A 24,185-nucleotide genomic window follows, 5' to 3' on the forward strand; every position below is an offset into this window, starting at 1 on the left:
GAATCTCATTCCCTGACCAGGGATTGAACCTGGGCCCCCTGCATTGGGAGCCTGGAGTCTTAGCCACTGGACCACCAGGGAAGTCCCAGAAAGTACCTTTTCTTGATGTTTTTTCCACAGTCCACCAGTGCCTCAGCCCCTCTTTGGCAGGAAGACCACCCTTTTCTCCACATCCCTGGGCACTGGTGTGCTAAATAGGGCTAAATAGGGCTCTCCACCACCCAACCCCCCTCCAGTCCTGAGTGGCAGCATTTGCCCCCTTGAGCGGTGTGAACACTCCCCCAGGACCTGGTCTGAGCTTCTGTCATGATGCCCCTGCATTATGTGGGATGTGAGATGGGCACCACTCAGTCCTGCCCTCCTACCCTCATCATCTGCTCTCCTCCCTGCATCCCCCTCCTCCAGCGGGCTGGGGTCTGTCCTGGAGGACTGGTGATCCCCCAGGCTCCAGAGCACAGATAATTGTGCTCAAATCATTAGGACACGGTTTATAAGTTCACATAACTAAAATGTTAGCGATGACTGCGTAATAGCAAAGTCTTGAAAACTAACCATCGGTACCAGCCCATCCTGCCCACCGTCTGCCCCGTGGCCTGGGCAGCCATGGGTTCCAAACAAGCTCTCCATGGGCCCCAGAATGTGCCCTTCTGGCAGCAGTAGCACATGTACAGGGGCAATTCTTGGCTCTGGATTTTTTAGGGGACACTGTGATGAGGAAATTGCAACGGGAGGGCTGAGGTGGGTCTGGGAGAGAGGGTTAGCCTCCAGTCTTCATATTGCATTCCTGACCCCAACTGCCTTGAGATAAAGGCTAAGACCCAGGGCGCAGCCAGCAGAAGGTCCGGACTGATGCTCTGGGCACTGGGGCCGGACGCAAATGCAGACTCCGCCGCCGGTTGCTCTGGCCAGCCCACGCCTCCTGCCTCAGCGCAACGCCACTCCCTCCCCGCCAAGTGGCTCTGCGCTCGGGAGGCGGGATCGAGTTCTTCGGTGGCCCCAGGAGGCTGCAAGCTTTGGGAGGCTGGGAGAGGAGGGAGGGAGAGCGCTGACTGGGCAGTCCAAAGAGGAGGGGGCCTTTAATAGGCTCGCCCAGCGCCTGGTTTGCTGCGCTGTGAACCGCTGGGGTTCGGAGAAGCGGCCGGCACCTCCCTCTAGCTCTCCGCTGCAAATCTTCGTCCTTGCACTTGACAGCGATTGTACTTAAGCTCCCAGGGCGCGCTCTGCTTGGAAAGGCACAGGTAGGAGGCGCGAGCTGCCCGGTGCATGCTCACAGCTCTGGGAGGAGTCTCCCTCCCTGGGGTTCTCCTTTCTGGGAGCTGCGGGCGGCCCGGGGCGTCGGTGGTTCCGGTGTGCCGGCTGCAAGGAGACCGTGCCGGCGGCCAGGGAGCTGGGCCGGGCCCTTCCGAGAGCGCGGCTGTGCGCTGCCCGGCGCCATGCTCCTGCTGGGCATCTTAATGCTGCTTCTCGCCGGGGCACTCGCCGGCGGCTCAGAGCCAGAGCGGGAGGTGGTGGTCCCCATCCGACTAGACCCGGACATCAACGGCCGCCACTACTACTGGCAGGGTCCCGAGGACTCCAGGGATCAGGGACTCATTTTTCAGATCACAGCGTTTCAGGAGGACTTTTACCTACACCTGACGCCAGATGCTCAGTTCTTGGCACCCGCCTTCGCCACTGAGCACCTGGGCGTCCCCCTCCAGGGACTCATCCGCAGCTCTCCGGACTTGAGACGTTGCTTCTATTCTGGGGACGTGAATGCCGAGCCAGACTCGTTCGCCGCCCTGAGCCTGTGCGGGGGGCTACGCGGAGCCTTCGGCTACCGGGGCGCCGAGTATGTCATTAGCCCGCTGCCCAACACCAGCGCGCCGGCGGCGCAGCGCAACAGCCAGGGCGCACACCTCCTCCAGCGCCGGGGCGTCCCCGGCGGGCCTCCCGGAGATCCCACGTCTCGCTGCGGGGTGGGCTCAGGCTGGAATCCCGCCATCCTGCGGGCCCTGGACCCTTACACGCCTCGGCGGATCGGCTTAGGGGAGGCTCGCAGCCGACGCAGGTCCGGGCGCGCCAAGCGCTTCGTGTCTATCCCGCGATACGTGGAGACGCTGGTGGTGGCGGACGAGTCGATGGTCAAGTTCCACGGCGCGGACCTGGAGCACTATCTGCTGACGCTGCTGGCCACGGCGGCGCGGCTCTACCGCCACCCCAGCATCCTCAACCCCATCAACATCGTCGTGGTCAAGGTGCTGCTTCTCGGAGACCGGGACACGGGGCCCAAGGTCACAGGCAATGCGGCCTTGACGCTGCGCAACTTCTGCGCATGGCAGAAGAAACTGAACAAAGTGAGTGACAAGCACCCAGAGTACTGGGACACGGCCATCCTCTTCACCCGGCAGGTGAGTCGATCCGTCATCTCTTTGGATCCAGGTAGCCTCCATTTGTTTGCGTGGCGGGAGTCTCCGCCCTTTACTCTCCCACTGTCTTTTATGCCGCGCAGTCACCGCCTCACCCCCGAGTTTGAATTTCGTTGATCTCTTCCGACTGCCACTTGGGCTCTTCGGGGGAAAGACTGCCGCTAGGCTCAGCGGAGCTCTGACTCGCGTGCATGCGGACGCACGTGGGCGGTGGGAGGAACGCCCGCTCCTTCGGAAGGTGTTGGCCCGGCGCGGCCAATGACGCCGAGGGGCCGGGACCCAGGAAGTTGCCGCCCCGGAGCCGCGGTTGGTCTGCACGGCCGATAGGGGGCGCCCCGAGGATGGTGTTGGAGAGTCCAGCCCTCCTTCAAGGGGGCGTCCGAGTCCTTCCGGACCCTCCTTCCCAGGCTTCCTCCTTCTGCTCGGGGACCTGCAAGCTGAGCGCCCGCTGTTCTTCTCGAGGGCAGCACGTTGCAGTCCTCTGTCCGTCTTGGGCCTGGGACGTCTGGATTGGGGTGGAGGGCTAGTTTGGATTTTTTCGTGGGTTGCAGCGAAAGGACAGACTCAAGTACAGGGAGCATTCCCTTCTTCCTTGCTGCTTCTCCCTCCCCCGGGCAGCGTGGCATCTGGCTCCTTCCTGAGGGGGCTTCTGGCCTGTTCAGAGCAGGCAGAGTAGTCAGAGAGTTCGGAGTCTGGAGCTCCGAGTGGAGCTTTGCTCGGAGCTGAGCTGAATTGTCGGGTATCCCTGTTGGCAGATCGGGGGATGGGGGACTTGGGCGCCCTGAGATAGCTCCGCCAGAGCAGGCTCACTGACACGTCCTGTGAGGGCTCCAGCTCCCGCCCCCGGCCGCGCGGAAGGGGTCAGCTCAGTGACAGAGCGCCCGCAGATCCCAGCTGCAGGGCTGGAAAGACACTGAGTCTTGGGATTAGAAAGGTCAGAATAACACATCAGAGAAGCCTTTGGTGCTATGGATCTATTGACATTTTAGATTCATAGACTGGGTGCTGTGTTTTCGGAGTCTTGAAATTTCTCAGGTATGAGAGACCGAGAGGGAAGAGGGCATCCGTGTGACCCGCTTCCTCTGACCCTGGGAGCTGGGGCTTGAATCAGTGCCAGCCTCTCGCTTTGTTCATGTCATAACCACAGCCTTCTGGGGATGGCATGGAGCCCTCGGGTACCTGTGCGGTCCTGAGTCTCTGCTGTATTGCAGGTGGACTGGTGCACACAGGGCTGGGGCAGGAGCCTTCCACACTGACCCAGCTGGCACAGCTGGGCCCTTCCTGGGCTGAACTTCCTCCTTTCCCAGCCTTCTCCTCCCACCACCTGGTTCCTCTAGGGAGGTCTTTGGCCTGAGTCTGTTTCCTTGTGCTCATTCTTCCAACTGAGGTCTGTGGAGCTGTCACTGCCCCACTCCTCCAAGTTCTGCCTGAGTCACAGGGAAGCTGCAAGGGAGGGGGCCTTGACCTCTGCACACAGAGAGCTCGGCAGTCAGATGGCTGGGGAGAGAGCAGAGGCCGTGAACAGGATCTCTTAATGGAGAGAGCAGCTGTTGGCCTACCTGCTACCCGGGATGCCCTGTGAAGGTTGCTCACTGGTCTAATGTAACAGACCTGTGTCTCTGCCGCCTCGTGGTGTGCCTCACTTTTGGAACCAGTCCTGGGAAAAGATCTCCTGCAGGAGTATAGGTCATGCTGTTGGAAGGATCAGCCTTGTGAAGCAGCAGCAATCAAACAGCGTGACAGCTTCTGTCTGTTGCTGGTGTGGGTTAGATTCCCCCCTCCCAGGGGGCCTTGTTGCCCATGCATATCAGGCACAAGATGTGTGGCCACTTGGGTCAGAAGCAGGGGTGTGTGCGGTGTGACCCCTTAGAAGCTGTCTTTTGCTTAGGCGTCGCGAGGGCAAAGCCAGAGATTAAGGAGGCTGTGTTGGCAGGCCTGTCAAGCAGATACGTGCTTTATGCTTTAGAGCAAACATCTCTCCCCCACCTCCTCATCAGCACAGACTCCGGGGCCTGCCGCGTTCTCAGAGTCTTAGGAATGGCTCATTCCTGAGCTCCCAGGGGAAGATACAGTATGAGATGAGAACGCCAGCATACAGCTGCGCTTTCTAGACAGAGGCCGGCGTGGGCTCCAGGATTCTGGAGCTACCTTTCTACGCCAACACAAGAGGGACTTTTGTCTTACTTTGTAAGTTAGTGTGTTAGTCGCTCAGTCGTGTCTGACTCTTTGGAACCCCATGGACTGTAGCTCACCAGGTTCCTCTGTCCCTGGGATTCTCCAGGCAAGAATACTGTAGTGGGTTGCCATTTCCTTCTCCAGGGGTTCTTCCCAACCCAGGGATTGAACACAGGTCTCCTGCATTGCAGGTAGATTCTTTACTTTTGTAAGGGTCAGAAGTAATCCTTTAAATCAGATGTGTGAGCTTCTCTGCTTATATTTATCAGAATATTGGTGTAATTAATGCTTTTTCAAACTAAAATTTGAAAAGAATTATATATGCATGCCAAGTTGCTTTAGTCATGTCTGACTCTTTGCGACCCCATGGACTGTAGCCCACCCGGCTCCTCCGTCCACGGGATTCTCCAGGCAAGAATACTGGAGTAGGTTGCCATGCTCTCCTCCAGGAGATCTTCCCAATCCAGTGTCAAAGCTGAGTCTCTTAAATCTCCTGCACTGGCAGGCAGGTTCGTTATCACTAATGCCATCTAGGAAGTCATACATAATTTGTTTGGATTAAACATTTTTAGAAATTCGCTTATTTTGTAAATTACCTTTGTCTTTAAAGGACCTTGAACTGACAGGTACATTTAGAGTCACCTATTTCTTGGATCTCCCGGAGGTATTGGAAAAATGGTGTGATTGTCTCTGATCACATGGTTGTGTTTTTCACGGGGTGGAAGCAGTTAGGAAGAGGTCGGGCTTGGCCGAGACGTATTTCCTCCTGTGATGACAAGGGGCGAGCAGCTCTGGGGTGCCTGGCGAAGAGCAGGAGAAGGGCTGGACGGGTGAATGTGGAGCTCCCTTCCAACCCCTCAGTGCTGCGGCGGTGGCAGCAAGCCTGGGCCAGGCTGTGGGAGCCTGCTGTCCTCTTGGCAGGCGGAGGGAGGGATGTGAGGTGTTGAAATCAAGACACTGGGAAGACGAGACCCAGGGAGGATCCTTTACTGTCTGCAAAGGAGGAACCATGGATCACACAGCAAGGATTTTGACAATTTGAGGAGTTTCCTTAAAGATTCAGAATGAGTCTAAGTTCCTGGAGGAAGAGTGCATGTTGGATTGTGCAAAGCGATCAGCTTCCAGCTCATAACAGCCGGGTGAGGTCACACGGAATTGGAACCAGGATCTGTGGAGAATGAGAGCCAGTTGTTCTGCGTGGACTTTTATTTCTATGAGAAGTTTCTATGGCTTCCGCTCTGCTGGGCAGGGGTCCAGAGGGTCCACGCTTCCCTGGGTCTTCTCTCTTCTTTAGGTTGGATGCCTCTGCAGTTTGGGTAGCTCTGTGGTTGGCTGACTTCCATTCATTTATCCATACATTCTCTTAACGCTTGCTGAGCATCTATTACTTGCAGTGCTTTCCTGGGCATGGAGATACAGATAGTCGTAAGATGTGGCCTCTGGCCCCCAGGAATTCACCGTGTGTCAGGGACCTCCAACAAGGAAACAACCAATACAATGTGGTGTGACTGCCTTGGTGAAGACCAAGATCCCTCTTTGCTGGAGGCCAAATCATTCTCTTTAACACTGGTGTGCAGCAGCCGAGGATGAGGGACAAACAGATGCTGGATGGAAGGACTGGCGAGAAGGAAGCAGGTAGTGTCGATGGGACAGGAAGCTTTCTTCCTTCTTGTGGGCGGCCCGCTCCTCCAGTCTCTGCTCTAGTTTGCTCCTGTGATGTCTCCTCCATGGGACTGACAGGTTTTAGGGTTTGTAGTTTGTGGGGTTTGCCCGCTTACTTCTTCACGTACCTGTTTTTCCTGAGAGCGCTGAGCACCGCGCGTGTTGCTCCCTCAGCCGCTCCCTTCCCTGATTTCCTCCAAGCTCTCTTCTTCCTCTTGTAGGGTCTTCGAGGCAGGGTCTCTGTCATCCCCTTCCTCTCCTCACTCCTGCTCTTGCCTTTCTTCCTTTCACCGCTCAGGCTTGGCACTCGTCTTCCCATTCTGGCCTTGGGTCTTGTGGGGATGTGTGTGTATACCATGTGTATATGTACAGCATAGATGTGTATATATAGCATCACTGACTCAGTGGACGTAAGTATGAGCAAACTCCGGGAGTTAGTGAAGGACAGAGGAGCCTGGCGGGCTGCATTCCCTGGGGCTGCAAAGAGTCGGACATGACTTAGCGAGTGAACAGCAAATCCGTATCCTACACCACATAGGATCGATCAGCATTCCGGAGTCTCGTTTGGAACAGAGGCCAGTTCTTTCCATAATGAACTAGATGCAACATGACAGTAAAGTTTAGTGTTCAGACAAAAAATGCTAATAGCAAAATGATTAATGTCTTTTATACATATCTATCAATATAATAAAGAGAATCATAATTTTGTCAAGATCTTCTTTTTGCTTGTTTTCGTTTTACCTTGTGTTAGTTTCAGGTGTACAGCAAAGTGAATCAGTTATATATATACATATGTTGTTATTGTCATTGTTAGTTGCTAAGTCAAGTCCAACACTTCTGCGACCTCATGGACTGACTGTAGCCTGCCAGGCTCCTCTGTCCATGGGATTTCTCAGACAAGAATACTGGAGTGGGCTGCCATTTCCTTCTCCAGAGGATGGATCTTCCTGACCCAGGAAGAACTTGTGGCTCCTGAAATGGCAAGTGGATTCTTTATTGCTAAGCAAGCAGGGAAGCCATACATATATGTGTGTGTATGTGTGTGTGTGTGTACTTTTTCAGATTCTTTTCCCTTATAGACTATATACAGTAAAACCTTATTGTAAAATTACCTATTTTATATATCTTAGTGTATACATGTTAATCCCAAACTTCTAATTTATCCCTTTCTTAACCCTGTCCCCCTTTGGTTACCGTAAGTTTTTTTCTATGTCTCTTGCTCTATTTCTGTTTTGTAAATAAGTTTATTTGTATCATATTTTAGATTCCACATGTAAGTGATATCATATGATATTTGTCTTTCTCTGTTTGGCTTACTTCTCTCAGTATGGCAGTTTCTAGATTCATCCATGTGGCTGCAACTGGCATTATTTCATTCTTTTTTTAATAGCTGAGTAATATTCCATTGTATATAGAGACTGTATCTTCTTTATCCAGTCATCTGACAGTGGAATTTTAGGTTGCGTTCATGCCTTGGCCGTCGTAAATAGTGCTGCTGTGAGCACTGGGGAGCGTGTATCTTTTGGAATTAGAATTTTTGTCTTTTGTCCGGATCTTTTTTGAAGTCAGCCTTGGAGGAAGATGTTAGCAGAGAGACAGACAGAGACAGCTGTAGATTTGGTATTTAACAGTTTGTAAATCTTGATCACTAAATGGAAATTCAACCACACTCCTTCTGGGAGGGAGGAGGCAGACAGCACGGAGGGGAGACAGTTCTCCCCGTCTGTAGGGAGATGGTTCTTCTGCCCCATTTCTTACTTACAGCGCATAAGGAAGCCAAGAGTGATGGGCCAGGGTGGGGAGGAAGTTTGGAGGGAGGAATGTGCACTGGAAACTTTTCTTTGCATTTTTAGACACTGGTTAGTCAGGAGAGCCAGCGAGATCTGTCCCCCATGGGTCCTGCCCCGCCCCTGCCTCTGAACGTCTCACAGCTGTTCGCTGTGACACTTGCCTGGGTCGCGCGGAGTGATGGAAAGAACACAGGCATGGCGGCGGGCGGAGCTGACTTGGGATCTTGGTGCTTGCATGTTTAGTCATGACACTGAATGTATCAGCTGTTTGAAGTTCTCTATCCTCATCCATAAAACAGGGATAATGATGCTGTGTAGGGCTGCTGAGGGGGTGAGTTACTGAGTGTTCCAGGATCAGTGCCCTGTTACCATCACTGCCTTAGTCTGACCGTGTGTTTGCTGTTGTCCAGTTATTGCAGGTGGGCCCCTGGCTGGAGCTTAGGTTTAAGATGGCCCTGCTGCGAAGCCTTCTGCCCCATCCCCCTGCAGGTATGCCCTGACGCTTCCTCTATGTGTGGAGACTCTGGACTCTGAAGTGGCCAGTCCCAGTGATGTGTAAACTGCCTTCAGGCAGGGCCTCCCTGCGTCTGTGTAGCCCCTCTGATGGGGCCTTGCACGTTGCTGTCATTCATGGGGTGGGAGGATCACAGAACCCTGAGTGCTCAGGTGGTTTCTCCTTCCTTCCGGGGGATCGTTCCTCCATCGCTTGAGGTTGCTGCCTGCAGAGTCAGGAGAGGGAGCCTTAGGTTCTTTGGCATCGCATTGAGGCTCCTTGCCTCTGGCTTTGCCCTGGTGCACCACAGGGACGGGCTCGGCGTGTCAGGATGGGGTTGGGAGCCAGGCACAGACCCCTCTCCCAGAGCACTCTTGGCCCCTGAGCCTGCCTTCCCCTCTGCCCGGGTCTCTCCCGGCCTCTCCCCGCTGGTGACCAGCCTGAGCTCTGGGGGCAGGGGTCCAGAGTGGACGACCTTGTCCTCTTGAGCCCCTGCCCAGCCCCTGTCCTCTTGAGCCCCTGCCCAGCCCTTCATTCTTGGAGGGCTGCTCGGAGGCAGCACACAGGCCTGGGGAGGATCAGGCTCCATGGCTTCACGGCCTAGGTTCAGCCCTCACTCGACCCTCCTTCCCTGTCTCTCCTCGAGCTCACTGCCAACCCTGGGCTGGTTACGCATGGTCTCCCGGGGCTCATTTGCAGACGGGGCCTGATTGTGGCGCCTCCTTCACAAAGGTACAGTGAGGAATCTGACAAGCAGGTGAGGCGCTTAGAACAGCATCTGCCATGTGAATGCCAGCGACCACTGGACATGGTACTCCTTGAAGGGATGGTTTCTGGAGAGAGTCTGGTCCCCTGCAAACTTTGGGTTCCCCTGCTTCCTCGCTGAGGGCATTCCTGGCTGATTCCCTCCATCTCTTGCTGTGACACCATTCCATGCATCTCGAGGGATTTGTATTCTGGTGGAACAGAATTAGGCTTCCCTGGTGGCTCGGCGGTAAATAATTCATCTGCCATGCAGGAGACCTGGGGGAACAGAACCTGCAGATACACACTGCTAGGACACGCCAGCCTCTTCTCACTAGGCTTCCTGAGTCACGCTGCCCAGACCCTGAACTGATAGATTTTTTTCCTGCTAGCAAAGCAAGGCCCTCTTGTCCTTGGGGATTGCAAACAGAAGTGGGTTTTGAGTTTGACGAGGAACTCCAGTGACGCATGAGAGAGATTCAGATGGGCAACCAACTACAGGGGCCATGTTAATATCAGTGCAGTGGTCTCCCCAGTGGTGACCTGAGCCCTAGCTCATGTGATACTCTCCAGACTAAAGGCCGTGCTACCCTGGGTGTCCAAGGGAGTGGATTCTGACTCCATTCTTTACTTCAAAGTGGCCTGGCTCTGCCGGGGAGTCATCATAGCCCTCGGAGCCCCAGTTTCCTCACCTGCAGTATGAGAGAGAGGCTGTGAAGAACTGTGAGTAGGATTCTTGAAAGCTGTGATGTGGCTTGTGACCATGAGCATGGCCTCTCATGGCCAGAAATTCAGTGTGAGCAGGAAAGCTGTCTCTATCAGAACATGTGTCTTCTGCCACATAAAAAAAAATTTACTGTGCTTGATGTTTTAAATTAACTTTTACCGAAGAATAGTTGCTTTACAAGGTTGTGTTAGTTTCTGCTGTACAGCGAAGTGAGTCAGCCACAGGTATATGTGTATCCTGTTAGTTTCGGATTTCCTTCCCATGTAAGTCCCCACAGGTCACTGAGTAGAGTTCCTGAGCTATACATTTCACTTTCAGTTCAGTCACTCAGTCGTGTCCGACTCTTTGCGACCCCACGAGAACCGCAGCACGCAAGGCCTCCCTGTCCATCACTAACTCCCGGAGTTTACCCAAACTCATGTCCATTGAGTCGGTGATGCCATCCAACCATCTCATCCTCTGTCGTCCCCTCTCTTCATACTGCTGGAAAACATCAAGCGCCTCAGTAGATGGTGGGGAAAGTGAGACGAGGTGGAAGGAGGACTGTAGGAGGACAGCTGGTTGGGAGGGGTGGTGTATGTGTGGCTCAGTTACTAAGTCACGTCCAATTCTTTGCAACCCCATGGACTCAGTCTGCCAGGCTCCTCTGTCCATGGGATTTCCCAGGCAAGAATACTGGAGTGGGTAGTCATTTGTTTTTTCTAGGTGATCGTCCCAACCCAGGGATCAAACCTTGGTCTCTTGCATTGTAGACAGTCTCCTGCATGACAGGTGGATTCCTCACCTAACTGAGTGAGGTGCTATCCTTGTTTGTTTCCAAATTGTGGCTCCAATCCTAAATTATTGTTATAAAAAGAGACAGAAAAGAATGATCCAGGAGGATTAGGTTCTTGGCCAAGAGGATTCTTGGGTCCTTTGGAAAAGTGGCTGTGGCTACAAGAAGAATTGGCAAGTCCCCAGAAATAGTGAAGCAGGTGGCAACTGGACTGGGCGGTGCCTGCACCCTGCAGGTGGAAGGACCCAGAAGCGGCTCCGGTTCTGGAGACAAGCACCTCGTGTAAAGCAGTTAAGGCCGCTGGAGTACGTGTGAGATCCCTCCAGAAGGGTGGGGACTCAGTGCCACAAGGGAGGCACGGCGGGCCCTGCACAGTCACCCGTGGGGGTTGAAAGCAGGAGGTCCCGCGAGAGTCCCTGAGTCCTGAGCCGGGGCTGAGGGCCAGGCAGAGCCTTTGACGCCCAGCAGCTGGTCTTCCCCCCGCGACCAGCTGGCTCTTGTGGCACGGCCACTCTTGGCTGCACCCCGACACTCAGGAAGGTTGCCAGCTCTTGCCTTGTTCCTCTTGTTTGATCCAGAGAAACTGCAGTTTCTTGATGGCAAGAACAGGTTGCTCCTGGCCAGGAGGGGCCTGCAGTGGCACATCTGCTGCACAGAAAACCCGCCTCCCCAGAGAAAGGAGGACAAGATAGAAGAGAGGGCAAGGAGAAAGCTCTCGGCTTCCAGGGCCTCTGGGCTGCAGAGGCGGGCTTCGCAGCAGCTGCCGGACCCTGGCCTGAGCTCTCGCTCTGCTCCAGCCTCTTCCACTGAGCAAGGCAGGGGCTGGTCCTCTGAGTCTCCTTGTGGGTGACTTCACGTTTCTGTGAGTCGCTTTTATCAGCTGCACAGTGTGCGTCGGCAGACAAGATCAGCCTTAGGTTTCCTTCCCCTGAGCTGACAAGGGGCAGAGGCTCACAGCACTTGGACTGTCTTGGTTCTCAGTGGGAGCTGGCCCTTCCAGGAGGGGAACAAGGCCCAGGGAATAGGCTGACTTGCCTGAAGGGACACGTCTGTGTCCTGATGGGTCAGGGCCAGCCTCTAGGTTTCTTGGTCTTCCCCTCTCCCACATGAGGCCTGTGCTGGGTGTCCATGATGACCTGGGGATGGCGTGACATGTCTGTGTTGTGATGGGCCAGGGCCAGCCTCTAGTCTTCTTGGTCCTGCCCTCTCCCACTCCAGGCCAGTGCAGGGTGCCCATGGCGGCCCGGGGACAGTGTGACACACTTGTCTGGCAGAGGCTGTCCCTAAAGGCTGTGATTGCCAGGCTGGAACTTCCAGGGGTGACCACCTCTGTGGGGTCCTGTGCTCCTGTGTCCCCCTCACTCTGCCCCTGCATGAGCCTTCCTGCCTCCCTTCCATTCCCATCTCCCTTCCGTCCTCTATCCCCAGGTCATTCTGTCCACCCAGACTGCTCCTCGGTGGCCACAGTCCTTGAACCACTGATGAGCTTCTTTTTCCCTACTTCCTGCCGTGTCCTGACAGCAGATGTTTTCTGGGTTTCAGAACTCAGGGGCCGGGGGTGGGGTGGAAAGGAGAGCTTTCTGAGCCTTTGACAAGGAAAGGGTACTTGAAAGAGATGGAATCTGAGGTGTGCCTGGGGGGCTTGAAGAAGGGGCAGAGTTGCTGTGAGCGAGGGTGAGATGGCATTTCACCCACCAGTGACTCGGGTGTCCTCCGGTTTGGTCTGATCCCCTGGGGGTTCTCTGGCCAGAAGCCCTGTGAACTTGTGAGGAGCTGTGCCTGTCACCTGACCGTGGGAAGCCAAGCCTGACTGCTCAGGTGGTAAACCTCTGAGTGCCTGAGATTAAATTTTGCTGATTTTCTGTACTATGGCCGCATTTCCTCCTGTGCCCCCTGGCCCCACTTACGCCTCCTGGCTGCCTACATTTTCCCCACGTCGGCATGGGTGTGCATGCTCACACACGCGCACACACCCTTAGAGACATACAGCTGAGCACAGCTCTGTGTGTGCTGTGTGAGCTGCTGGGCTCCCCAGGGAAACACCAGTAGTGCTTTCTCCCCAGGGGGGCTCCAGAGACGCTGGGTAAACAGCAGCGATGAGGCTGAAAGACCCTGAGTGTCCAGACTCCAGATCCTGGCTGGGGCTTGAGCATCTCCGAGCTTCAGGGTAGTCTAAAGAGGGCGTCTGTGGGGAGGGTGGTGCTGAAAGCCCTACTCTGGGCTGAGTTGGAGGATTCCCAGGACTCTGCGTGTTAGGTGCAGACCCAAGGTCACCACCATGATGAGATGTGATCACGAGTCACAGCCTCCACCCTCAACAGATGCGTGTGATAACACCTCTGCTTCTTCAGCCTGTGCTGGGGCACGTGAGATGCTGCCCGTAAACTTGTAAACAGCCCAGTGCCTTCCACAGTGCAGGCGGGGATAGGATGCAGATAGCATCAGTGTCACCTGTTTAAAGCGACTTTTCAGGAGGAGCAGAATGTGCACAGGGGTCCTGTTCTCATCCTGCTCAGGGTGCCAAGGTTCCTGGCGTGTCGCTGGCCCACAGTGCTCCCAAGCCCTGTGGGATGTGCTCCCTGAGGGCTGCTGGAGGCCCTGGCCCACTGCAGCTTGTTTCAGTACAAAAAGAGGGACAGCCCTTTCTGCTCAGGTCTTGTTCCCTGTAATGTATAGGCTTTGTAGCAGCTGTCAAGCCTGTGGTCCCCTGAGCTCTGTGGCCAGTGGAGTGGGGTTTGGATCTGGGCCTGCATCTGCCTCGCTCTGCCCCTCCCAGACGTAGCAGCTGGGCCTTGGGCAGGGCGGGCCCTTGGCCAGTGACCCGCTGGCTGAGAGTCTGAGCTTAATTCATGGTTGTCTGAAGGCCATCCCCCATTGAGGACCCAGGCTCCCAGAGCCGACTCCGCTGGGAGAGCGCTGGCTTTCCACCCCCTCCTGCCCAGTTAGCCATGACCAGAACCTCATCCAGCTGGGGAGCCCCCACTTCCTGGGCTGGAAGGCGGTCTCTTTAGGAAGCAGTGGTCCCTCTCATGTAATTATGGCCTCCTGATTTCCTCCCTGGGGCTTCCCTGGGTAGGATTTGGGCAGCATCTTCTCAGCTCGCAAGCCAGCAAGCTTTCCTCCCGAGGCCTCCTCCCGAGGCCTGGGCTCATTCCAGAAAGAGCAGCTCATAACCCCCTGGGCAAAGGGCCTGGCTGGGAGGTGATGGGTCCCCGTGGTCTGGGAGTGGGTTGAGTGTCCTTCTTTCTCAATGGGTCCCCACGTTACATCTCTAACTCCCACCGGCCTCTGCTTCTCCCCATCCTGGGCAGGACCTGTGTGGGGCCACCACCTGTGACACCCTGGGCATGGCCGACGTGGGCACCATGTGCGACCCCAAGAGGAGCTGCTCCGTGATCGAGGACGATGGGCTGCCGTCGGCCTTCACCACCGCCCACGAGCTGGGTATGCAGGGCTCTCGGGGTGGGGGTGGAGAGGGCAGGGCTCCCTTCTGCTCCCTCTGGGTGTGCTCTGTGCAGGGGTGGACATTTGTCTTTTTTCCCTTGAGGCCCTGTAGCAGGGGCTACCTCTTCTGGGTGGGCCTGCCCCATGGGTCCCCCATGCCATGGCCCCCTCTGAGACCGCTCGTCTCCCCTGTAGGCCACGTGTTCAACATGCCCCACGACAATGTGAAGGTGTGCGAGGAGGTGTTCGGGAAGCTCCGGGGCAACCATATGATGTCCCCAACACTCATCCAAATTGACCGTGCCAACCCCTGGTCGGCCTGCAGCGCGGCCATCGTCACCGACTTCCTGGACAGTGGGCACGGTGAGCGGGGCCTGGGGAGGCGGGCCGCCGGGCCCATCTGTCTTCTGTTACCCACCTCACTCTCAACCCAAGGAGCCAGGCTCTGGCGGGGCCCGTTCTGTGTCCCTGGCTTCATCCTCTCCCTGCCTTCGAGACCCCGAGCTGGCCATGGCTGCCTTTCTGGGCCCGTCCCTGATGAACATCCTCGGCTCCCGCAGGAGACTGCCTCCTGGACCAGCCCAGCAAGCCCGTCTCCCTGCCTGAGGACCTGCCGGGCGCCAGCTACCCGCTGAGCCAGCAGTGTGAGCTGGCCTTCGGTGTGGGCTCCAAGCCCTGCCCCTACATGCAGTCCTGCACCAAGCTGTGGTGCACGGGCAAGGCCAAGGGCCAGATGGTGTGCCAGACGCGCCACTTCCCCTGGGCAGACGGCACGGGTTGCGGCGAGGGCCGGTTCTGCCTCAAGGGGGCCTGCGTGGAGAGACACAACCTCAACAAGTACCGGGTGAGTGGGCTGCAGCGGCGCGGAGGGGCGGGGGTGGGGGTGCCCGGGAGCCTCCCCAGGGGACCAGCCCAGCACAGACTGCTGCGTGGCTGTAACTGCATCAGTGCTGCGTGTGTCTCCACGACTGGCGGCGGTCCTGTCCCCTCCTTGATTCTGAGACTGGAGAAAAATGATGTGGCCAGTCAGGGAAGCTGGCAAGCCCTGAGCTGCACCCCATCTCTTTGGGAGGGGCTCAGGACCCAGACTCCAGCCCCTGAAGCTCCAATTGGCTCATGACCTGCTCTTCATTTCTACCTTCTTTGGGTAGTTCATGGCCAGGGAGCCTAAGGTGCACCAGGCTCACTTGTTACATCCTGGACTTAGCTTCAGTTTCTGTTGTGATTTGTCGTTTTTGAAGTTGAAACATAAATGAATGAAAGTTATTTTTTTCCTGATAAATAGGAACACCAACCAAACCAGAACAAATTCAAAACCCAGATATTCTCTGAATAATAAGAGTTTTATATTCTTCAGATCTTGGGTTGGGATAGCAAAGGGATTGGCACTTTTCCAGGCAGGAGGTCCACCCTAGATCCCTAGATCCTCGTGGGGACTGTCCATCCATCTTCTGCCTCAGCCCTGGCCACAAGAGATCTTGCCTTGGGGTTTTTATGTGCTCAGAGGCAACATGATGAAAAAGCATTCATCAAATACTTTATCAATTTCCCTGAGATGGGTGTGTTACAGAATTCTGTAAAATCTTCTGTTTTGGGAATATACATTAAATTAAAACTTCACTCATTAGGCAACAACCCACTGTATTCAGGGTTCCGGGTGGTCAGAAAAACAAAGAAAACATGGGCCAGGTCAGAAAGCACACAGTCTAGTGGGGAAATTAGAAATGTGACTGTCATCTGAGGGGTGGAAGAGCCTACGCTGTGTGTGGAGACAGAGCATGACACATGTTGCGGAGAACAAGGATGAGAGACCACTGGTGATTGCAGGGGCCAGAAAAAACCCTGATGAGGACGGTGAACTGGAAGAGAGTCATGAGGGATAAGTAGGGTCTCAACGGGCAGAGATGGGGCAGAGTCCGGGAGGTAGGCTGAGCTGGAGGCTTGTGGGGATCAGTGCTCCATTGGGGATATCTTTGAGAGGGTGGTTTGGAATCAGCCAGAGGCGGCCTGGACTCCTAGTCTGCTGCACAGAGGCTGGGAGTTCTTGAAGACAGGCCAGTCATGGCCAGCTCCTTCTCTTGGGAAGAAGAATCTGGAGGGTAAAGAGATAGGTGAAGAGGATGTTGGGTATAGGAAATGTGATGTGAGAGGCACTCTGGGCCTCTCAGTCCATCAGCAGCCAAATCCACTCCGTCCCCAACCTCATTTCTGAGCAGACTGTTGCTTCCTTACCTTGGCCCTTCAGGGAGTCACTGCCTCAACAGTCAAGGTCAAAGCACAAAGCTTATTAATCACCCCAGTGACCTAGTTCAGGAATCCCACTCTGTCCACTGAGGCCCCATTTCCCCCAGTTTAACTGCCTGTAGTTTCTGAACTCCAGCAATTCTTCAAGTCCCTTTTATGTACAGTCCATCCACGGATCTGACCATCTTTCCATCGTCCCTCACGCAACTCAGATCCTCACCAGCCGGTTACTGAGTGGAGACGTGGTGGTCCAGCATTGGAATCACTCCTTCACAGACCCTCCCCTGCCCCATCCCTATTCAGTGTATTCACAGGGCTCAGCCAGGCCCCAGTGGCATCTGACTCTCTCCCATCCCCAGTGGTGCCGGCCTACCTTGCCGGGACCAGCCCCACCTCCCTCTCCCCCACCTGCTTTAATCCCATCTGACAGCAGGTGCACAGGCTTCTTTTTATTGTTTATCTTCCCTGCTGGGATGTATTTGCTTTGAAGGCAGAGATTTGCTTCTAGTAACAATTCAACAAATACTGGGCAAATGAGTGATTGGATGGTGCATGGCAGAAGTGTTTCCTGTAGGAGCATGCAAGAAGGAGTGATGCCAGGTAAAACAAAGTAGCATCATCTCAGAAGCCACAGGAGCACAGTTAAATATTGAAGACTGGGGACCACAGGCCTGGGCACGGTCTCTTTCAGTCTTTAGGGGGTCACTGCTGCCTTGGCCAGGGGGCTCCTGTGGTGCAAGGCACAGCAGAGGCAGCAGGTAGAAAGAGCAGGTGTAGCTGACTTGCTGAGGAAGGGAAGGGCTGAGTTGGGGTGGGCTCTGATTTGAGGACAAAGCAGGGTTAAGGGAAAGTGTTCTGCAGGATGAAACAGACACCCTGGCAACAATGAAACAGAAACTTTCTGACAGAGAACAGTTGGGAGAAATGCTCTGAGCACCTACAGCAGTCACAGTGGCAGGCTCCTCCTGGACTGGTGGCTTGGGATGATCTGTGGTCGTGTCTCCACCCCAGCCTCGACAGCAGGGCCTCACCCCCTGTCGCCCACCTCATGAGTTTTCAATGCCGAGAACTTAACTTTACTGTCATCCCAAGAAAAACATAATGAAGACTATAAATTCTCTACCCTCTCTCCACCCTCTTGAAAAGTAAAACAACACTGCATAATTCACCCCAAAGCCAAATAGACTTTGAGGATTGCTTAGTAGTCTCCTCTCTTTATCTTCTCTGAACACAAACATTACATCTGCTTGTAGCAAAACTTTCACAAATGCAGCCCCAGACTGAGGTGACAACCAGTCTGGTTTGGTGAAAAGTCGGAATTATAGAAACCTCACAGATGAGACTATTCAGACATCTGTCGTGACATGGTTTACTGGCCACTTTAGGCCCAGAGACTCTTGTAAGGGCACTAACAATATGTGAAGAGGAGCCTTGCGCTCCTGGGAGGTGGCCAGCACTGGCCTAGGAAATATCACACAGGTTGCATCATTTCAGCCTTCCACTTGACCTTGACCTGAGGTCAGATGTGCTGGCTCCAGTGTTGCACATGAAACCCCTGGAACTTAAGGAAGCTTTTCTGCTTTGCTCAAGACCACCCATGCGGTGAGGGCACAGGTGGAGCGTCCCTGACCGACTACAGCCAGGAGCCCCGTCCTCCCGTGCGTCCTGGCTTGTAACTGGGAGTGGTGGCCATTTGCTCATCTCCAGGCTACAGTGTGGTGTGTGTCCCGGGCCCGGAAACAAAGCATTTTTTGTTCTGATGGGGTGGGATGGTGGAGACCGTCCCCATGAAGCTCTCCTGTAGGATCCCGGTGTGCGTGTGGCGCCTGGACCCCTCAAGAGTGTAATAGTCCCTTCCTCGCAGGTGGATGGCTCCTGGGCCAAGTGGGAGCCCTACGGCCCCTGCTCGCGCACCTGTGGAGGGGGCGTGCAGCTGGCCCGGAGGCAGTGCAGCAACCCCACCCCTGCCAATGGCGGCAAGTACTGTGAAGGGGTGAGGGTGAAGTACCGCTCTTGCAACCTGGAGTCCTGCCCCAGCTCAGGTGAGGAGGGGGTGCCCGTGGTGCGGCTGGGGAGGTGTGCTGGAGGCCACAGAGCTACTTCAGCTGAGGCCCTCGCCCCTGGGGCAGAGTCTGCAGGCGCAGAGGTACCTCGTGGTATCATTTCTCTGCCCACTCACCTCTGCCAGGGCTGTTATCCTCTGAGGCCGAGGCTGGAAGGCTAAATGGTCCAAGGGGGACAGGACACTAGAACCCTCTTAGTTAAGCACCGACAAGCCCATCTTCATAAGCAGGAATTCTTTTAAACAGGTTAGCTTTTAATTTATGTGTTTTCTGAGAATAATTCTTTGCAATAACAATAGCAGAATGAAAATAAAATGGTTTAGGAAAAAAAAAAGCTGTTACATATCCCTTGTTTGACTTTCCTATAGACCATGATCAGCTCTCTGTAATTTGCTGGGATAAAAGTAAATTACATCTTTTCCACATTCTCAGTTTCTTGCTATTTTTATGAGACTGGAATAGATACAGCCGAGCTTAGAACTCAGAGATGGGTCTTACTTACATATGAGCAGGAATTCTTCATCCAAGCCTCTTGAACTTGGGTGGGGGAAGATGACATCTCTATATTTATTAACTTTTTAATCTAAAATTTAATAATATTTTCAGTTAGAAATTTAGTATTTTTGTTTGTTTGTTTTTGCTAACCTTTCCACCTAAAATTTAGTATTTCTCTTAGTTAGGCAATAAACTGTAATGCTGGTCTGTGGCTCTGCCACTGCTAGAAATCCCAGGTATTTTCATATGTTACATATTTCCAGTTGTGGCAGATTTCTCAAAATGCCATTTGTGCTCATCACCACTTCACACTTAGATTTTTTTTAAAGCTTTTAAAAAATATTTTACTTTATTTTTTGGCTGTGTGGCATGGCTTGTAGGACCTTTAGCTTCCCGATCAGGGAAATAACCCTTGCCCCTTGCAGTGGAAGCTGGAGTCTTAACGCCTGGACCTCCAGGGAAGACCTCCTGGTTGTTTTTTAGACTCATCATTGAATTTTGTTATATAATGAGTTAACAAGGAAGCACATGCATCGCAAATATGTTTCAAAATATATTGATTGTTGTGTGTTAATATATAATTGGTATTCTTTGTAATCTATGTATGTATTTTATGCATTTAGGAACATTCTGTAAACAGTCTCACTAGGTCACTGAAGGCTTCTATTTAGGATTCCTGTTGTAGAGGGAATTTAAGGCTGGACCACTGGGGAAGGCGGCACATTGCCTGGGGGATGCATGATCATTTGTATCCTGCCTCCTTTGGTCCCAGTCTGCATTGGTTCTTTGAGATGGGGTGGTTTTGGTGATGAGGACCACTCAGCCAAGGGTGGAGAGGAGCTGTTTAGAGCCGAGGGAGGCTGAGCAACCACACGGGGCGGGCTCCTATTCTTTGCCCTCTCCCCCATTGCCCCTCCCTTTAGCTTCCTGTGTGTGCTTCCTTCCTCTTCAGCCTCTGGCAAGAGTTTCCGGGAGGAGCAGTGTGAGGCCTTCAACGGCTACAACCATAGCACCAACCGGCTCACCCTGGCCGTGGCCTGGGTGCCCAAGTACTCAGGTGTCTCCCCACGGGACAAGTGCAAACTCATCTGCCGAGCCAATGGCACCGGCTACTTCTACGTGCTGGCTCCCAAGGTGGGTGAGCCCGGGCAGGAGGCCGGGGGACGGGGGTACACAGTCTTAGGGAGCGTCGGGCTGAGCTGCCCCTGTTCCTCTTCTCCCTGTCCGGGGGGCCCTGCAGGTGGTGGACGGCACGCCTTGTACCCCAGATTCCACCTCAGTCTGCGTCCAGGGCAAGTGCATCAAGGCAGGCTGCGATGGGAACCTGGGCTCCAAAAAGAAGTTCGACAAGTGTGGGGTATGTGGAGGAGACAATAAGAGCTGCAAGAAGGTGTCAGGACTCTTCACCAAGCCCATGTGAGTTCTGGGCCCTGGGGGTGTGTCCAGGACAGGGAGAGGAAGGATGGGGGCGGGAGGGGAGGAGTTACCCCCCAGGCCCTGGAACCTTGGGTTCAGTTCAGTTCAGTTCAGTCGCTCAGTCGTGTCCGACTCTTTGCGACCCCATGAATTGCAGCATGCCAGGCCTTCCTGTCCATCACCAACTCCCGGGTTAGATGGGGTAAATGTCAGATCCTGGCCAGCACCCTTGCTGTGGAGGCCACTCATGCTCACCCACGAGAGTGATGTTCATTCATTCATTCATCCAACAAAGATGGAGTCTTGAGTAGGACCATGCTTAGCGGGAGACGATATTTAGGGAGACAGTAAAGTCATTAGGGCCCGTCTCGGGTCCTAGAGTGAGACTGACCTATGTTCAGATCCCATTTCCCACTTTCTTGATGACCCTGGTCCAGTGATGCAATCTCTAGGCTTTCAGATTTCCCCACTTGTAAAGTGAGTCTGGTGCTAGTGTATTTCCAGTCTACTGTTGTGAAGGTTAAGGGAATTGATTCGAGTAACATGCTTAGCATAGTACCTGCTGCTGCTGCTGCTGCTAAGTCGCTTCAGTCGTGTCCGACTCTGTGAGACCCCATAGACGGCAGCTTACCAGGCTCCGCCATCCCTGGGAGTCTCCAGGCAAGAACACTGGAGTGGGTTGCCATTTCCTTCTCCAATGCATGAAAGTGAAAAGTGAAAGTGAAGTCGCTCAGTCATGTCTGACTCTTAGCGACGCCATGGACTGTTCCAGGCAAGAGTACTGGAGTGGGTTGCCATTGCTTTCTCCGAGCATAGTACCTGGTGCATAATAAATGCTCACTAAATGTTCTTGATGTTGATTAAAAAAAAAAAAGTACCTGGGGATAGATGTGACAGTCTCCCTGATTCCTGAGCATGAGGCCCTGGCCTTGGGGATGGGATGAAGGCAAGAATAGCAATAAACTTTAGGGAGACCGGGGAGTGAGCAGCTGGTGTGAGGGAGCCCCCTCCCTTGGACATGGGTGCCTGGATCATCTGGAGAATTGTCCCAGCAGAGCCTGGGCTCCTGGCTTTCCAAGGTCCAGCACAGCCCCTTTTCTTCAGGGGACTGTGCTCCTTGGAAAGTCCAGACCCACTCTCTGGAAGAAGAGGAGGCAAGCAGAGCTCCTGCTGTCTCAGTTGAGGGGGTATGGTTGGCTCTGAGAACTTGGGGGTCCACATGCTGCTGGTGGGAAGGCCTTGATGGCTGTCCAGGAGCCTCCACTGTCCCCCCAGACACAGTGCCCTCTGTCGAGCCCTGGGTGCAACCTCTCTGGGTGCTCAGACACTGAGAGCCAATGGCGTTGCAGTCTCAGGGACCTGCAGGGAAGACCTGGGGAGGGGAATTAAAGATAGACCCCCTGACTTGTTTCAGTAGCTAAATGGCAGGTGTCCCTTTGATAGACTAGTGGAGCCAGAAGGAGCCTAAGACATCAGTTCTTTTAACCTGCTCATTGTGTAGGTGAGCTGTGGAGCCCAGAGAGTCTGATTCACTTGAAGTCACCAGGGAGCTGACACCCCAGCCAAGGCTTGGTCTGGGTCCCTGACTCTGGGGCCATATACCTCCCTGCACTCAGGTGGTGCTAGTGGTAGAGAACTGGCCTGTCAATGCAGGAGATGTAGGAGACCTGGGTTGAATCCCTGGGTTGAAGATCCCCTGGAGGAGGGCATGGCAACCCACTCCCTTATTCTTGCCTGGAGAATCCCACGGACAGAGGAGCCTGGCAGGCTGCAGTTCATGGACTTGCATAGAGTCGGGACACAACTGAAGTAACTGAGCACGCACACACACCTCCATGCACAGAGCCCCAGCCTCCCCCCAGCCTGCTCCTCCTCCTTCCTCTCCACTGCCTCTGGAGGATCTGGTGGTGGGTGAGGCAGCCTCACCACCACTTGGTGTGTGTGACCCTGGACGGGGCCAGGCTATGGACTCTGCCACCTGCATGAGCCGCCGGGGGGTTTGAGGAAGAGGAACCTATCTCGGGGCGGAGGGCAGCGGGGTCATGAGGTGGGCAGCAGGGTCATGAGGCCTGCAGCCCTCTAACACGCATCCTTCCACCGCAGGCATGGCTACAATTTCGTGGTGGCCATCCCAGCGGGCGCCTCCAGCATCGACATCCGCCAGCGCGGCTACAAGGGGCTGATTGGAGACGACAACTATCTGGCCTTGAAGAACAGTCAAGGCAAATACCTGCTCAATGGGCACTTTGTGGTGTCGGCCGTGGAGCGGGACCTGGTGGTGAAGGGCAGCTTGCTGCGCTACAGCGGCACGGGGACTGCGGTGGAGAGCCTGCAGGCCTCGCGGCCCATCCTGGAGCCCCTGACGGTGGAGGTGCTCTCTGTGGGCAAGATGACGCCGCCGCGGGTCCGCTACTCCTTCTACCTGCCCAAGGAGCCCCGGGCGCCCTCCGTACACCACAACAGCGTCCTCAGCCTCTCCAACCAGGTGGAGCAGCTGGACGCCCAGGCCCCCGCGCGCTGGGTGGCGGGCAGCTGGGGGCCGTGCTCGGCCAGCTGCGGGGGCGGCCTGCAGCGGCGGCCAGTGGACTGTCGCGGGTCCCCAGGGCAGCGCGGGGCATCCACTTGCGATGCTGCACACCGCCCAGTGGAGACGCGTAGCTGTGGGGAGCCCTGTCCAACTTGGGAGCTGGGCGCCTGGTCGCCCTGCTCCAAGAGCTGTGGCCGGGGGTTCAAGAGGCGTCCACTCAAGTGCATGGGCCATGGAGGGCGGCTGCTGGCGCGCGACCAGTGCGACCTGCGCCGGAAGCCCCAGGAGCTGGACTTTTGCATCCTGAGGCCGTGCTGAGCCGGCGGCCCTCCTGCCCACTGTCAGGCCCATCATGCTGCCGCCTCCCTGCTAGCTGCCCACACAAGGCAGCGGCCCAGGGCCCAGGCCATGAGGTCACCCACATCCAGGGACAAGGACCTGGGCGGGGAAGCGAAGTCACGAAGGCACAATCTACCTCACGCCCGGCTCCTCCGGGGCCAGCCTCACGGCGAAGCTCAGAGGGGTGCAGAGCTGGGCAGGAGGCGCGGGCCCAGCCTCCCAGGGACAGGAGGATGGACAGGCGCCTCCCAGCAGAACTTCAGGGACCATGCTCCCTACAGGGAGGTCGCAGGCTGCTGGAAGAGCCACGGCCCGGCAGCGTGGCACCCTCAGGGGGCCCCAGGGCTCTGAGCCATCTCTGAACAAGGCAGGTCTTTTTGGTGCTTTCAGCCACTTTCTTTCCTGCCTGACCTGGACTGAACAGTGAAAACTGGCTGGAGGGTGGGCAGAGCTGAGGGGCGGGGGCAGGGCAGGTGTAACTGGAGCCTGGGCCACTCCATGTGGAATGAGGTGTGTGCAGGGGCGGGGAGCGGCCTGGGTGCATCTTCCTTCCTCTCTCAGCTGTCCGTCCGAGGGCTCCCTCTCCTCCCAGTGTCGTCTGGCCACCACACTAGTGGGAGGGCTTGTGTGCTGGTGTCCTCTGAGGCTTTGCAGGTGGAGGCAGGTGGTCAGCATGGAGATTGTCGTCTTCTTCACGAGGGATCCGACCATCCTAAAGAGATGCTGAAACTTTCGAGGGGTGACAGGTTCTGTTGCTGAAGCAGTGACTTTGAAGGGTGATCTGGGAGGGTCTGCTGTCTTGGGGGCTAAGCTTCGAAGGCATGTCACCCTAGGGAGGGAGGAGAAGGCCCCAGTTCTGATGACTTCTTCCTCCAGGGAGGCA

At 55.2% G+C, this 24,185-nt stretch overlaps 1 protein-coding gene across 1 annotated transcript; it reads left to right on the forward strand.

Moving 5' to 3' along the window:
* The first annotated feature begins 1,433 nt into the window (after positions 1–1,433).
* Positions 1,434–23,281, forward strand: ADAMTS15 (ADAM metallopeptidase with thrombospondin type 1 motif 15). The gene is made up of 8 exons (XM_052662297.1): positions 1,434–2,390; positions 14,086–14,218; positions 14,414–14,581; positions 14,779–15,062; positions 18,327–18,504; positions 19,973–20,154; positions 20,261–20,436; positions 22,540–23,281. The coding sequence occupies exons 1-8, from the start codon at positions 1,434–1,436 to the stop codon at positions 23,279–23,281; spliced, it is 2,820 nt and encodes a 939-aa protein (XP_052518257.1).
* Positions 23,282–24,185: the final 904 nt, after the last annotated feature.

The sequence above is a fragment of the Budorcas taxicolor genome, chromosome 25, assembly GCF_023091745.1.
Source record: "Budorcas taxicolor isolate Tak-1 chromosome 25, Takin1.1, whole genome shotgun sequence".
NCBI lineage: Eukaryota > Metazoa > Chordata > Mammalia > Artiodactyla > Bovidae > Budorcas > Budorcas taxicolor.